We start from the raw sequence: 17,850 nt of genomic DNA, 5'->3' as shown, positions 1-17,850 counted from the left end.
TAGGTGGTTTTCGCTACATACCGTTTTTCCCGTGTTATCGGCTACGCTCGTAGCGCGTAGCGCTCGCTGGCACTGAATGTTTTAAGGCTAGAAGTTTTTTTAGGTACAATTAAAGTCATTTGTACCGTTTTGAAACTTTTCATTCTCTGCTACAGACAATTTTTCGATAGGCATGTTTGACTAATTTAGGTATAGGTATATGTTATGATGATGATTAACATTTCTGATTCCACGAGAAAACAAAAGCAAAGCAAAAACAAGCGGGGAATAGAATAAAGTCTTAGTAGAATCTTAGTAGAAGGTAGAGATAAGTAGGTAAATTAAACAAAAACCGAATAAGTGGTACCTGTGGTGGTTTTTGTACGCCATCAGGCAGGGTATAGTGCTACAAATATTTATTTACCGCCACTGTAATCAGTTTGACATATACTCACAAATAAAAACACTTTGAACTTTGAACTTTTTTTAAGTGGGAATCTGATTTGGGACCCATTGACTGAGTGTAAACCTGCTAAATTTTATTGGCATTAAAGTGAAAATTAAATAAAATGCAAAAATGGATTTAGCAGGTTTACTACTACGACTAATATGCATAACCATGTACCGGCTGGTCACGTACGCTAATTTGTAGGTGTCGTCGAATAATGAGATTATAGGCTCAGGCAGGAAGCATTAGCCTGCCCACTTAGCGCGTAACGATCGCGGCGCAAACCGAATTATCTGATGAACTAATTAAAGCTTTGCCTTCGCAGCTTGAGACAAAATGCATCAGGATACAGAAATGTGATAACAAGTTCATACCTTTTGCTTTTATACCACATCGGTGGCAAACAAGCATACGGGCCACCTGATGGTAAGCAGTCACCGTAGCCTATGGACATGCGCGTTGCCGACCTTTTTAAAAACCTGTACACTCCTTTTTTGAAGAACCCCATACTGTAGACCCTCGGAAAAACCTCGGAAGGGAGCTCATTCCACAGCCGGAGCGTCCGCGGGAGGAAATTCCTCTTAAACCGCACAGTACGCGACCATTTAGGTTCTAGGGTGTGTGGATGAACACCCTGCCGATGGCGAGCGGTGCGGTGATAGAAAGCGGCCGTTGCCGGCCGGCCGGCGTTGCTTGAATGAATACGTGGTTTAGTTTATACGGCGTTGCGGTACCCCGTAAACCCACAAGCGCCGCAACTAACATCTATAACAGATGCTGTAGCCAATGATGATATAGCTCGATCGTTAATTGGACGTCGTCTGCTAGAAAAAGTCATCCTAACCTCTGCACTTCCCTTCCCCGGTTTTCTGAAATGCTGACCAGAGCCAATGCTCTGCCCAATGGTCTACCTTGATAAAGGTCTTCTCTTGCTCCGTCTCTCAGGTTGAACTTACGAACCTTGAGCCTCATCGGCCTTCGGTTCTACGTGAAATGTGAAATATGTCGAAACCTTCACTCTTTTGCATACCTATGTTCTAATTTCTAATTCGTTTTTGCAGAGAAATCTGAACAAAGATAAGTCATTATTAAATTGTACAACGGGACTTAATCGCGTATCTAAGTTTTAAGATTTACCTTCGACGTTTCGAGGACGGCGTTGTCCCTGTGCGGTCTCGTATACGCGATTAAGTCCCGTTGTACAAGTTAATAATGTGTAAAAAGTTTAAATCAGTGAAGATAAGTCAGTCGGCTACTGAGAAAGCTGGCCCCCGGTACGAAAGAAACCTTTACTCGAAGGATTAGGTTTCACTCTAGCCTGAAATACATAGGTAAAGGCATAGTTAATTGTGAGTAATTGAAATGGTGTGGTTAGGGAGAAACAGAAACTACCTACAAGAGATCTTGGAGATATTCGGTTTCAAAAATGAAAAACTACATCCAAGGATTCCCAACCTGCACATCCAGTTGGGAATCGAAACCGGAAAATCTAGGAATCCGAAAGCTGTTTTAGTGAGGAAATGGATATTAAGAAATCATGTCATGTTTTTTAAATACCAAACCGATACTTCAGTCCAGAGCAACCATATTTCTAAAAATCCATTAATATGTATACTACGAGTAAGAACACATTTTGCGAGCTCTTATAAATTGTAATTTCTCACTGCCATTATTGGATTGATCACACAGTCACACTATGTAAGTACCTATCTAAACTGTACTTTTACTTACTGCATATCTCCATACAACCGCAAAATGGAAAATTCCTTTTTTCAACGGTTTATTTTCTTATAGTGCCTTAAAGTCCAGTTATTTAATTTAAATATACGCGACAAATAAAAATATTTCACTTACCTATCTCGTATCTCGCTTCATTCAGCTAATGTAAAACCTACCTTTTGTCAAGTGAAATAAAGATAATAACACAATGTACAAACATGAGGTCTCGTCGGAGGGTACTATTTGCCACCCCTCAGCCGGCAGTTTAATGACCCCCATTTTTTGTGTACCAAATAAAAATATGTCACTGCCATGAATAAACTTTTTTTTTTCATAACTTACCCTCTTTTGTGTTTTATTACCAAGGCTGTAAAATTTTCATAGATTGTTTAACAATTAATAAGTAAGTTATTTTGATGTGCTAAACCTTGTTCGGAAAAGCTAGTGAGTGTAACGAAAATAATTTTTATCGTACAATTATTGAATTTAAATTATAGGTAATTAAGCTGATTTAGGTACCTATAATTTTAATTAAATTAAACTCCCTTTTATAAATATTACTTAGTTAATCATAATAAATAAATACTATACTTATTTACAGTTTATCTCGAATAACATTTTTTTTCTTTTGTATTTTTGTAGCATAACCAATATATCGGTACAATCAATTCTGAAGGAAAAGATTCCAGGTTGTATTTCATACTCTGGTCAGGTATTTGAAAAAAACCTTCATTGTAATTTTTAGAAATGACTTTAATTTTCCTTTTACCGTGAAATAAGTACAGACTTTTAAAAATCTTAGTCAATAATTTATTCACAATTGTTTTGTTATACTTAATGTTACCACTATATTGTACACGGGAAAATATTTATCTTAACATTAAGTTATACAGTTTGTGAACGCTTATCTAACATTTTTACATTCTATATCACATTTCATTTTATATTTTATTTATTACAGTAGCAACACAGTTACTGCTGTGATGCTATCCAAATAGTGAGTAATAATTCTAGTGTATGAGTAAGTAACATTTTATTTTCTGTTCAAACAATGTTCATAATAAATGATAACGGAATAGTAGCAAAGTTTAGTATTACGCCAATAAAATTCGGCGTTTGTGTTGCACTGCACTAAATCAAAAGTTCAGTATAAAAACGATTTTATTTCATCATACTAAAATTAATTAACCAAGGGTATAACTTTTTCAAAATGAGCATTATTACTATACACGAGTTCTAAAGCTTATCTGCATTCACGCAGCGAAGATATTCACAAAATAATATTCTGAAAGATTTTAAGTACTTATCGATAGTCGGGTCTTCGGCTGTATGCTTTTTTAACCCATAAATGTGTAACTAAAGGTAACATACATATTTATGGATTGCGTTTGATTCTACAATTGAGTAAGCTCTGCAGGTCCTATTTAAAATATCTTAGATTGGGGTCACTTTATCCACATTTTTTATGTTTTTCCCATATCTAAATCAATAATCACATTCAATAACAATATCTGTTTACCCACTGAACAGTTTTTATAAATTTACAATTTATTTTTTATTTAATTTCCTTTTTTTGGAAATAGTAAAATAAAAGTCCACATTACTATAAAAAAAAACTAGAATTATGAAATATTGTAAATTTACAAAGTTTTTAACGTTAGAGGCTAAAACATAGAGAATAATGACATTTTAAAATAATGAACGTTACCTCAGTTCAAGGTAAAAATTTATTTCGTGATTATATTTTAGAATGTTCCATGCTAAATATTAAATTACTTTTTTATTCTTTTACACACGATATTCTTTCACTCATTTTTCTCTGACATGCCTAGTTACTTTTCAATACAATAAATACAGTGTTTAAATTGTATCTTAAAATTGTATTGTCAAGCTTTTTATATACATTTAGATATGTTATTTGGGTATACAATTCTATAGGATCTTCAAATTAAAATAAATATCAGTTTTTACGATTCCAGGACTTGTAGTGAGACTTATGAGACATACATTTATTCATTAATTCTATTGCACGATCCATTGTTAATTACTACTATATTTGCGTGAAACATGTCAATTAATTAATACAATTATAGTATGGCAATCAGTTAAGGATTATTTACACTTTATTAATATCATTACATCACTAGAATTATACAAATAGATTACATGTCATGTAAAAAAAACAGTAAGTATCTTGTTTTAGGGGGATTCCAATAGTACTAGTGATCAAATTTCTTTAAAGTTTCGCCAAGTATTAAAGAGGCACTTTGGCCAAATCAGTCTTCGCTCTAATTTTACACAAACACATTCATTTCCTAAACAAAATCTGGTATTTGCACTATACAGTAGTTTCTATTAGATCCGGGGAGGGTCAACAGAAGCCATCCTTGAGATCGGGATACCCTAGATCGGGCATGGCCCGTCTCGAGCCCGTGCCGCCGTTGCCTCTTTCGTTGTCGACGCGCATGCCTCGCCCGGCGCGACCTAAACTAGCGTACCTTGTATCTGCAAGCTTATCCCTTTGTGCTACCTCGTCGTAATATCTTGCGTCGTTCAACCCCGCACAATACTTTTGACTCAAACTATACTTATCTATAGTTGCGTATTTCTGCACGGTCGCGTATTGCCGCGTAGCTTCAGGAACACCGTTGGTTTTAGCGCGATCATAAGGTCTTTCTTCTGGAGGTAACGCGCCGTCTAATCGAGCTTTAAACTCTTTGTCTTTTCTTCGACGCCTCCGGCATGCACATAATGCTACTATGATAGCACAAAGCAAAAGACCGACGCCGGCGGCCGCGGCTATGTACGGTGGCGGCAAGGATATGCGGAATGAACAGTTTGAATCATCTTCGTCGTACCCTGATGGACAGTGAGGACTACCATCGCACCATAAAGTTAAAGGAATGCAAGCGTTGAGCTCCGGACAGCTGCGAAGAATAGAAAAGTTTTTTAATAATTACCATTTAAACGTAGTAAAACTAAAATACAAAGATAGGTAGAAAATTTTATACATACTTATATCGACAATCCAATGTGACAGAACTAGGCATAATATTTGAATCGGGATCGTGCTCAAATAATGGCTGTTTCATGACCTCTATCCATTTAATTGAATAATCTGCTGGCTCATGTTGCAGAAAATCAATAACATAGCTTCGGGCATGTGGCTTCAGCGATGTTTCCAAAGGCGTTTGAGCTGACTTCCATCCAGGTGAAAACAATTCAATGAAGTTCGGCCCATCGGGACACACTTCGATCGGTTGCGAAGTGTCCCGGGCCTCATAAATAAACAGTCTATTAGGAGTACGACAAAATGACTTGGCTGTCGTCACCTCAAACCCTGGTACTTTTATGTATAAATATCTCCCTTGCACAGGAGTCACTTCATCTCCACCTGGTTCTATTAGCCAAGGCCTATGAACACATGATACTTCTGCTCTAACACTTTCTGATATAACGTGCCTATCCCCAACGATTTCCGGCGCTGATGGAGTTTGTCTTTTGTCAAATAATCTTATTTCTCCACTGCTTCCTCTTAATTTTCTTTCCCCCCAGCCGGATGAACATACTGTTTCATCGCCAGGTCCACTAGGAATAAATTTATATTCACCCTCAAAAGTAAAATCGTCGTAATCTTCTGTTATATTCATCATTGTCACGGTAAAGTTGATTTCTACAACTGGAGCAGTCAAAGTATGTATAGTTAAGGGTTCAGATCGATTTGTACAAAGACAATCCCTTTGAATAGGCACTCTTTCCCAAGGATATTCGGTAATAATAATCTGAGCGAACCCTTCGCCTCCGATTGTTCTTTTCGCAGGCCTATCACATTTCCAGCGGCCTGCCCGGGAGTCTTTGTATGTACTACATTGTTTGTTCCCGAAGTAACTACTAGTAAAGGTTAATTGTATTCTTTCTCCGGGTTTTGCTTCGAATCTGTAAACAATGTTTGATGTGAATATATTATTATGTTCTGTGTCATATAATACGTGTTAATATTATTTGTTATTAATATTTACATTACCTTAAGATACAAGTGAGATTCTGTGCACCGCCTCGCCCATAATAGAAAATAGCTCTCGGAGATTGAAATCTTCCGGAATAAGTCTGAGCGGATTTGAAAATTCTGTCGCAGGCTGACTGAGAATCGACCAACGGCTGCCCTTGCTCGCTCACATCCACGAATTCATACCGGAGTAGAAACGAGACGGGGTACAACGCCGATCCTTGACGGAGTTCCTGAGGGAAAAGACATGATTAGGTACTCCGCTCGACAGCGCCGTATTGTGTAATTCAATGACAAAGTGTTCGATACATTATCATGTATCCCGCATCCGTGTATGCAAATGTCCCGTGTTACATTACACTTGTAGAAAGGTAGTATCAGTCACCAAGGTTGATTTTAACATGACACAAGGCGACGCGGTGTAGTAAAACTTCAAATATTTAGTTAAGGAACTTGCCTCAGTCCTTCCTCTGTTGAATTTAATATTGAATAATAAAGCAGTTCTCAACTCGTGACTTTAACAACTTGCTTAAGCCCAGGTTTCCTACATTAACTCGGGCTTTCGTGTATTCAAAATGCACTCACGCAGAATACTAATACTAATGTTAGTTATTTAATTATTATAAAAGCAACGTAGGCCAGTCATGCGACTATAAATAGGATTGCTCTTCACTCCATACTAGCGTGAGCATATCAACTCATTCAGCCGCTGCCCGGCTCTATGCAGCCAATTAAAACGCTTTTCATTTTAATTCGACCTCTGAATTTGAAGCGAGGGATCCTTCAAAATACTTGTGTGAACAAGTATTTGTGCGATTTTCCTGCCTCTAATTATATAAACTAGTCGTGTTTAATGGTTAATTCTGCACTAAATGTATTTAACTAAAATAATTATTGTTCGACATGGAAGTAAATTCAAATCGAATAGGAACATAAATGCTACATAACAAATTTAAATCAAGCCTTTGTTCTTATGCCTCACCGAATCTGATTTGCATTTGAAATGTCTACGGGAATGTTTCGGAATGCATGTACACTTCAGCTCCTTACAGTGTTTCGCGCAATAACGCGACAACACCGGAGCATTCTATCACGCCCGGAGTGGAGCACGTGCTTGCATTATTCACAATGGCAAATGCAATGCTTTGCGCGCGCGTGACTTATCTATGTTCCAGGTCAATGTTTCATGGAAAAATCTAGCTAAATACCCTTTGGACCGGAGCTAGAAACTTATATGGAGCGCTTCAAGCTTATATGCTTATTATATACCTGCTCATCATAGTCCGAGTGCATTTAGGTATATATCACTTCTAGCATATCTGTTATTTCCACAGATTTGTGAACAGTTACATCGATTCGATGCTACAGAGATGTGTAGACGTGGGAAACAGTGTAAAATTGTTTTCTATTTGGGTTCTAGTTTGAGTTAATTCTGCCTAAAGTAAAAATACTTTGTCAGAAATACAAAGTTTAAACCCAGAGTAATTTATTATTAATATAACTAATCTTAACGGCTGGCCTTTTAACGAGGCTCTAAAAAGTTTCATCTATAAATAAAAAGAGTACATACACTCCCGGCCAAAAGTATGGAAACAAGCTTGTATTACAGTAGAAAAATGTGTTTTTTTTTAAGCGATGGACTGTATACTACACATTGACAATTTAATAAAAAAAATGGTTAAAACAATAATACAACATTATACAAGTAAAATACTCAAATGCTGGCTATGATAGTAGCCAGTTAAACATTTTGTTAAAAGTATGTGTTAATTAAAAGGGTATTATAACATTTTCCTATCTACATATTTACTTTTTAATAATAGTTTAGGATGTTTTGATATTTATCCTGTATTTTTTATTATTTTCGGGCTGCCTAATGTAAAATTTAGAATTCAAATATACCTACAACAAAGAAAACAACCATGATTCCATACTTTTGGCCTTGGGTGTAATATTTTTTTAAACAGTTGTTCCTTTTGTAAGTTACATACCTTATTCTTGCAATACGTTAAATTGCTCGGGATAACGTGCAATTGCCGTCTACATTGTGCCAATATGTCCTATCTAAATTGCGCCTCGTCATAATTTGTCGCCCAAATATTTTACTGCTTACTCGTATTGTTATAGCGACAGCTTCCCAGCATAATGTACTATAATCTACACCAATTAGCATTACTCCTACAGACTTGCGCTGACAATAGGCGAGAATGTTTCCAAGTGCGTTTTGCATTGAACTTGTAAAAGGAAGCGAGGCAAAGTCAACGTGTGCGCGGCAAGCAATATACTGTTAAGAAATAATTATCTCGTTGCAAACAAGAAGCTGCGAGGCGTAAATGGAAACTATTCATTTGGTACGTCTTACAATTAACAAGGAAACACTGCTAGATAATAAGAAACCGTAGTGTGAGCGTTTAAGCGATGTGCCGTTGTGTTTTATTTCCTTAGAAATAGACAGTTCTATTCGCTTTAAGATACCCTGTATAAATTAGTAACCTACTTGTATGTCTTATTGACGCATTGGTTTAGCTGTAAAGTCATGTAAACATGTTTAAAAATAAAAAATAAAATAAAATTAGAATCTAATGTAGTATGTCTACGCTGTATTTTATTTATATTATACTTAACTACAAAGGAATCTTTTTCGTATCCGGATATTTCGAATATTTATTATTTGACTATCCGGATAAAACGGATAATGTATTCGAATTATCCGTTTTATTGCTGTTTTGTTTCTTTTTAAAAATAAAGGAATGCCTCCATTAAGTAAAATGAACCAGCTTAAGGATTTAAGGTAGTTTCCCTCCAGGGCCCGACTTATCTTTCCACACTGTATATACAAGCGTCTGACATCGAAAATTTGATATCGTTTTTTAGTCGAATAAAAAAATATTCTTTAGAAAAACTGACAAACATGTCACGCATGCACGGTTTTTTTTTTCCATCTCAAATAATTACCTGCAGGATCGTAAGTGCCGGGCCCGTAGTGATGTAGCTCTCAGACGGAGCGCAAGGCCGAGTGGCCCGTGTTGCGTTTGATAAAAGTGCGTGGTCGCAGAGTCGTGGCGACTCCTCGCGACAGAACGACCCCAGCAACGAACGCTTGTCCGCCATGTCCAGCTGTGGAAGTAAATCGTATTAGCACGAAGAGGGCTTTTGAATCGCGTCTTGTAGGAAACTTTAACAACTTTTTCGCTGATTAAGATGGTAAGTAACTATAATAAAAATATTATAAACCCAGCTGTATAATATTATTGTAATAACATAGCTACTGGGTAAGAAGTGTTATAGGTAGGTAGGTACACAATATCATTTCACAATATCTGTTGGGCTTGTATAACGTTTAATATCAGGTAGGTTTTTGATTAGATGGGTAATAATAACCACACTTTCTTAAACTCAAAAACCTTATCCTATCCGTAATGTATCCTTAACGACAATAATGCTATTAAAAGCTTGCGCATTTAATGTGTCAAGTCCGTAAAAAAGCTAAAAGTCAAGCAATAATCACAGTCGTAAGGACTCCCAGCTAACTGCTCTTTAAAACATTAAAGACGTCGTGGCTCCGGTTCCTTCTGCCAAATTGCTGCGTACATTATTATTACCTTAATGCATGGAATGCCGACCGAATGTGTAAGTAACTGTACTCGTAACCATCTTAATAGACTCTTAAACGAAGTAACGCCCCAGTGAGTTATTTACGACGCAAAAAACTTCTTCTTATTAAACTACCAAGTAAATGACTTGACTCAAAGCCGTTTATCTATTCTTAATGCAGCCAGAGGAATAGCAAATGAATGAAACGAAACACCGCACTGCAGTTGGTAGAGGAGTCGGTAAAAGTGCTCAGACACATTAAAGAAAATTAATGTTTGGCTCCCGACGTCAAGTGGGGAGGTAGTTGGCAAAGTGAAATGGTACGAATAAAGGCGGTGAGAACGCTACCCAATTTTATATCGCTTCTGTATTTGTATCCATGGCATTTAGTCTTGCGCAGTGCGAAAGTTCCGCTTCTACGGTTAAGTTAATCCACATTTCATTACCCTACACGTTGGAAAACTTTTTACATTGGTTAAAATTTATGCTTTGTAAAAGTATAAATACCTAATTACAATCTAGGATACGATTATTTTGCAAGTGAAGATAAATAAAAAGGATTCTATTCCTATTTGAACTTTTGTTTACTTCGATCAACACGGGCTTCCGACACGGAAGGGATAGGCCCAAGCGATATCTTGACATTCAAATCATTCTGCCATTTTTCGCGGGGGGGAACGTGCACACAGTCGTACTTCTCACACACTTACATACAAAATCTAATCTGTAATGACGACACAAATACATAGAAAATGACACCCTACACAGACAAATCTTGCACACCTCGATCTGTTTTTGTGTACGGACGAGTCACAAGTGTCACAACTAGGGATTGCTCCCGGTACTGAGTTTGTATGGCGAGAACCGGGAATTCCCGGTTCTCGCCATACAAACTCAGTACCAGGAGCAATCCCTAGTCACAACACGCACACTAACACATTTTCGTCAAAGAATTTTATCGTTTTCTGAGAGATGAGAAGTCGGATTTGTCGCTCGACCGATCCGCAATTTGTACTGGGCGAGAAAAATCGATAAATCCAGCAATTACATGAGACTAAAATATAATAATTGTGTTTAAATGTAATTAAACGTATGACATGTAAAAAAAATATTACATGTGAAATGTAACACCTTCTTCTTGTAAATTTTATGTCCCCGACCTCTTTTTACAACAAAAAACAGAGCAATTAGGCATTTTTTCTGCTGCTGTGCTCACTCGCGCGTCTGGACTCGGTCTAGTTTAAAATCCGAGCGCAACTAGTTTTATTACCCGCGCTAGATCAGTTGATCTTGTACCTAGGCAGAGGGGAAATAGTGCGAATGCCGCATCCCTTCCGTGTTGATCGAAGTTTGTTTATAATCTGGTAGGTATCTGCATTCTACCTTTTTGATGTTTTAAAACTAGTTATGTATTTTGAATAAGTAGGTAATACGACAGTAATTTATCACATGATAGTCATATTTTCTTTGCTTTTTACCTTGGAACGAAAATTTTAGTATCTAGACTCTAGAGTTTAGATACTAAAATTTTACTCTAGATTCTATAGTGAGAATATTGTAAAATACTAAGAAAACAAAATACAAGAAAATAGAATTCATGGACTTTATCTAATTGCAGTTCAAGTTTATCATAGTAGGTCACCGTAAAAAGAGCATTTTAAATCAGAAACATTAAAAAGTAGGGAAGAATCTTTTTAAATTAAACTTTTAATAAAGTTCTGCGAACTACGAAGAAGGCACTGTGGCTATGAAAGTTGAAGCGAAGTGTACTTGATTGCTGTTTTTATTTTAAAAAGTTTTTAACCTCTCTGCGAAATTGATTGTGAAATATTTTTCATAGTTGAGTTGCTGTTATAATAAATAGTTCCGTAAATTACTTTATAAACTATGCAGTTCGATGAAAAATGTATTGAAGCACGAATATATGAAATAGCAACTTTAATACGTACCTACGTTATTCATGCCCAAAAGTACCTGTGTACCTATATATCATGTATAAATAATGGACGTCGTATACAATTTTAATTACAAAACTTCATTGAATTGCGAGACAGTAAGGAAGAGCTAAGAACTAATCAATATATAAAAACATTCGTTAAACGAAATTTAAAAACATGAATTAAACCGAATTTAAACTGTTGTGAGACATACTAACATTGAATAATTTTACGGTTTAGACTCACTTGTTGTCACTCGCGCGACATGTTTCGGAGAACCTAGGTCTCCTTTCTCAAGCACTAACAGTGCGAGCAGCGTTCACGACGGCCGTGTATAGCGTACCGCGAAACATGTCGCGCGAGTGACTTATTGAAACAAGTGAGTCTAAACCGTAAAATTATTCAATGAATTAAACCATTTAAATACATCCAGAGTGTCATTTATTATGAAGTCACCTAATAATGTTAAACTGTTACGCATTAATATTACGTTTATTTTCATAGTTCTACGCTTTCTCAGTGACATTTCTATAAATTAAAATATGTACTAATAACTCTAAATACTTATTGATATTGTTTTATTTACTAACTTTATATTCTTCTGAATACCTTTTTCTGATATGTAATAGTTCAAAAAATATATTTTAAATACCTTTCTCTCAAGATCGGCATCAGGCGCAGCCCCATCCCAAATAGTCAGCTGCGAGGAACAGTCTTTCTGCTGGTCAAATCCTGCGGGTTCAGTGCCTGCTGAATGGTACTTGACGAAAGACACCCACACGATCTCGTTGGGTCGACCCTAAAATTTATGGAAATATATAGCCGTTTTTCTGCTTGTAGGATGTAGTTAAGGTGACGGTAGAGGTGGGTAAATTTTCAGATTCTGTCAATTTACCCCATTTCACACACAAGCGCACTTCACGCACACTACCTCACTTTACTGGGACAGGTCACTGACCCATCAAGTTTTTTTTTAAGATAGCGTTTTGAGTTTAGTGGCCTCCTTTTAGGAAAAGCGTTCCATTGAAAGAAGAAAGAGAAACAATACATTTAATCTTGCTTTCCTTGTCTGTTCATGTCACACGTGACGTATTTAAATTCTAATAATTCATTTGGTTGTTGACAATTTTCTACATTATGGCTTTGTCGAGATACGCGTTTTCTAAAGTTAAACCGAATAAAACCAGATGTCATTAAGTCAGATGTAAAATTTTATTTACTACTCTATACGACTTTTCATAAGGCTCAAAATCAATTAAATGAGAATTTAAATAAATAAAGTTCCGGCAGGGTGCAAAATTTAATTAAGGCGGACAAAATAAAATTTGAAAATATATGGAAACAGTGTTGGCTAGTGTACCCCTAATATCTTTACCGATTTACTTTTATGTGGTATATTCGCCTTTTGTTTCACTATTAAATTAATACAATTAAAATAAAAAATATTATACCGGTATTCCACCGGTATTATTTCAGTGCTGAAGCGATTTTCTTCGATCGTAGCCTTGATAATGTAGGTGTTGATAGTTACTTACGGCGGTAGGAGCGGCAATGAACCCCGTGCAGAGTAGAACGTGAGGTGCGTTGGGATAAGTGCATATATCTACTTATAATTCTTTGGCTGGTTGGTAACCCTCTATATTTTATTTTTTGTTTTACTGTTATTAGGTTAAGGGAGATTTAGGGAGTGAAAAAAAAATGATTTTCATTTTATGCGCTCGCGTGATTGCCGGTGGATTATAATTAGACAAAAGAACTTGTTTTCCACGCATCGAATGTAGATCCCTATGAGACTTCCTCCAAGTCTTCTCCAATAATGTTTATACCGTATTTTAATTACCTACCTTAAATGTTACATTTCTAAATATTTTTTTTGTGCTATACATACTTCAAAAAAATCGCTGGAGGCCTAGCGGTAAGAGCGTGCGAATTGCAATTCCGGCTCGTACCAATGAGTTTTTCGGAACTTATGTACGAAATATCATTTGATATTTACCAGTCGCTTTTCGGTGAAGGAAAACATCGTGAGAAAACCGGACTAATCCCAATAAGAGCCTAGTTTACCCCCTATGGGTTGGAAGGTCAGATGGCAGTCGCTTTCATAAAAATTAGTGCCCACGCCAATTTATGGGATTAATTGCCAAGCGGACCCCAGGCTCCCATGAGCCGTGTCAAAATGCCGGGACAACGCGAGGAAGATTATGATGATGTGACACATACTTCCAAAAAAATCTACAAATATTTTACGTGACAACTGCTTATAAGTAAATATTATGTAGGTACACTTATAAAGTATAAAGTAGAAAATATCTTATAGGTACATAATATAAAAACCGATCATGTACGAGTAGGATTCACTATGGGTTCCACAGTTACACATTTTTATTGCATATTTTTTGTTTAAGACCAACTCACCTATTATAGGACATAAGTCTTCCATTAATCTTTTGGCGTTGAACTATTTTTTGTATATGTATTTATGTAATACAATTCTGAGTTAGGTTATGGTACATTTTTGCTCACCTACTTATAATTATGTATTATATCTGATATGTCACATGATACCAAAAATCGCCGCAAAGTTAAAAGTTCATTTATTTACGTTACTCATCTTCGGATCACCGACTTACTACTTCCTTACTTGACATATGTGTACTAAATTTCAATTGAACTAGTCCAGTAGTTACGGTGAAAATTGGCTTTAACAAAATGGCAGACACACGAGTGATCTTATAAGGGAGATTATTTTCCTTGAGTGAATGGTATGCATTTACCCCAATGCACCTCACGTTCCACGCGGCGCGGCGTAATCTGGCCCCTATTTCACCACGGTGATAGGTACGACAAAAACATCACTGTTATTGACGCCATAGGCATCCATGGACTACAGTTACCGCTAACACTGATTTAAACTTTCACGATTTTTACACATTATTAAATTGTACAACGGAACCGCAAAACGTTCAAGCTGATAAACAAGACCAAGTGCGGGTAGTTCGAAAAACTCGCGCGGTTAGAAGATGCTGATGTCAACTTAAGCCAGTCTTCTCCGAGACCACGGGGACAACGCCGTCCTCGAAACGTCGGAGGTAAATCTTAAAACTTAGATACGCGATTAAGTCCCCTTGTACAATTTAATAATACAGTTACCGCTTACCATCGGGCGGGCCGTATTCGTGTTTGCCACCGTCATTGTACCTATTATTAAAAAAAAACTTTATTATATCGGATAAAACAGACATTTCTCTCGCAAAAAAATCTTGTGACAATTGTCACAAGATTTTTCAAAGAATTTTCGGTAAGTCTTGACAGGAAATGAGTTTTGTGTCGCAATTTCGATACAGTTGCCGTGTTTCTTGTAACAATTGTCATTAGCTTCGCAAAATAAGAATTTTTTAGTGGCAATATAATGGAGTTTATTTATTTATTAAAATGTTGGTGGCAAACAAGCACATCGCCCGTCCGATGGTAAGCGGTTACCGTAGCCTATGGAAGCCTGTGACGTCAGCAACAGTGATGTCGACAACTGTCGCACCTGTCACCGTGGTCGTGGTGAAATAGGGGCCAGTAAGTACCTAATAATCGCAGTGGTCTTAAGTGTCACAGACCCTACTGGCGCTTAAGTCCTTTATGACAATTTCTGCCTATTTTAAATTGTTCAAAAAAAAAAGAAACCGAATAATTATATCGGACTACCGAATTTTCACGAGAATCAGTTGAGAAATGTGATATGCAAAGGAGAAGAATTCGGACATACGAAAGCATTTTTGCCCAAGTTGAAACGGAGACCTTCGCCAACGCTCGGTCAATGATGGTTTAGGTAGAGCTAGCTGCAGAGAAAAGGTACACCCCTGCATACAATTATCTATCTGGTCGTACCTTTTCTCTGCAGCTGACTGTACACCTATAAAAATGGTTGTCCCTGCTGTAATTTTATACCGGTACCGTACTTTGTATTTCAACCGGTATAGTTTTACCTTCAAAACGAACCGGTATTGATAAATAATAACGGTACCATACCGCTTATACCGTAAAGAAAGCATGATGCAGTCTCTGCTTTGCACAATTATTGTGTGGACAAAATTCTTATAATCACCGAAACATACATACCTACGCACATAATGTCATTGAAATAAAACATTGTTATTTTATAGTAAATTTATATAATACTCGATATATACACATAACAATAACCAGACCGCAGCGGTATTAGCCTGTAAGCTTCATCTCTTGTCTCCAAATCCGCAAAAACTAGTTAGTACTAAATGCTGGTCTTGCTGTTATTTTATTCTTGAAGATTATGGCTTGTTTCTTGATTATTGAGAACAGCACGTAATCGCACACATATAGACGGAACGAACGGCAACAAAGTAGGTGTAGACACTAAGACTTTCAGGTATTAAACGAATTACGCTTCGTATTAATAGGTAAGTAATATTTAAATGAATATATATTATTCTCTAACGTAAATACAAGATTACAATTGACATCAAATGTCATTGACGTACAGAAGTCATATACTTTTTTTTAATGACGCAAAATTGATACCAGCATAATGAAAATCAATCCCAATCAGTAAAACGAGTCTTTAAACTTTTTTCATTTTAAGCGGGTTTTGAAGGAACAACTTACTTAAATTCAATTGTAATCGTATTGTTTTAGGATAGTTTACTGCTGTTTTCGATCGTTACGACCTGTAAATAACAACAAATCAAATTTTAAATAAATTTATTTACCCTATTTTTTGAAATACAATTTATCTACTGGTATACATTTTCGTATGCGTATATGATGAAATGTCTAAATAATGTCAAAAACGAGCTACGACGACGTACACGTCTGCTTCGATCCAAGGCCAGCGGCCATCTGACTCGAAGAAGAATTTTGAGTGATGTCGTCAATGTATGGAAATTGTACGAAAGTTTACATTTGGGATTGAATTTCTGTGTTGTATTTGTGAGTAAAAATATAAGTAGATAATAATTTGCTAGTTTAGTTATCTAGCTTTCAAAATCACACAACAACTCAATTACTGTTAAAGGCAAAACTGTAATGCGTGTTGCTCAAACGGAACTCCATATTTTGATTTTTGGATACTTTTAGTGTCGATTTGTAGAGAATTACAGCAAATAAAAAATATTATGCCGTGAAGAGCCGGTACACGGCTTCTTCGTGAACAAATTTACGTATAATTTAATGCAGTTATTAAACATTTCTTGAACAAATTGATTGCACAAAGTGAGCTCTAAATCGAAAACGTCATATACCGTCCCCTTAAGCTACACGTAGCTAAAAATATGTTAGTTGAACATTTTTATACCACTTGTTGATAAGTATGGCAATGGTTTTAATATAGCTGTACAAAATTAGAAAGCCAAACAAAACAAAAAAAAAGTTATAACTCGAGTCCAAATTAAAAGGAGCATAGAAATCTTCGAAAGATAAGATAAGATAAGATAAAGATAAAATATAGTTTATTCAAGTAGGCATAATTACAATGCGCTTATGAACGTCAAATAAAGCTAGGTAGACCGGCTCCAACCCTACACCTCTGCCCCGAGAAGATTTAAATCCCCCCTCAATTGGAGGAGGGTATCCCATTATGGGACCGGCAACAAACTCGGCGGGACAGATCTTTTCAAAAATAATTACATCTTAAAGAAACGCTAACGATCCTCACTTGAAAATAGTAGACGCACGAAGTATTCGGCGGCAGTGAATGTCGAGGATTTCTCAGCACTCCGCTAGTTTTGTCTGAGGATCGAAGTACAAAGCGGCACCGACCGTCTAAACGCACGTACGAATGTGAATCTTTGTCCACGTACAGCACCTGACAAAGAAAAATATTTCAACTGAAACCACGAAGAATACTAACGAGAAAGATGAGGCAATGGAAATAAGTTAGCGGGAGATTGGATTATAAATGAACGAGTGCACAATGTGCAATTTTCCTGTGCAGAGTAGGCTAAACCTGTTTATCATTACTTGGTGGTTTAGATTAATGTTTGGCTAAAAATTCAAAATCAAATTTTTAGAACGAAAATATGCGACTGTGTTCAATTTTCTTTTAAAATACATATTTTGATAATACCATCGATTAAACGTGCATAAAATAGATGATTTTACTATTCTATCAAAATGCCGAGAATCTAGCAGAAAAACATTTT

At 36.4% G+C, this 17,850-nt stretch overlaps 1 protein-coding gene across 1 annotated transcript in view; it reads right to left on the bottom strand.

The window, feature by feature from the left end:
• Positions 1-3,814: 3,814 nt before the first annotated feature.
• The window catches only part of LOC134652961 (uncharacterized), an 84,110-nt gene continuing 70,074 nt past the window's right edge, over positions 3,815-17,850 (bottom strand). The window contains exons 8-13 of the mRNA XM_063508205.1: positions 17,364-17,513; positions 12,336-12,482; positions 9,108-9,269; positions 6,171-6,385; positions 5,162-6,082; positions 3,815-5,073 (exon numbers count right to left, since the gene is read on the bottom strand). Of these exons, the coding sequence (XP_063364275.1) occupies positions 4,518-5,073; positions 5,162-6,082; positions 6,171-6,385; positions 9,108-9,269; positions 12,336-12,482; positions 17,364-17,513 (2,151 nt within the window). The 3' untranslated portion in view covers positions 3,815-4,517. The remainder of the gene's footprint in view (positions 5,074-5,161; positions 6,083-6,170; positions 6,386-9,107; positions 9,270-12,335; positions 12,483-17,363; positions 17,514-17,850) is intronic.

Source organism: Cydia amplana, chromosome 12 (genome assembly GCF_948474715.1).
Source record: "Cydia amplana chromosome 12, ilCydAmpl1.1, whole genome shotgun sequence".
In the NCBI taxonomy this organism is placed as follows: domain Eukaryota; kingdom Metazoa; phylum Arthropoda; class Insecta; order Lepidoptera; family Tortricidae; genus Cydia; species Cydia amplana.
Note: the sequence above shows the minus strand (reverse complement) of the source record. Positions and strands in the feature narration are given on the sequence as shown.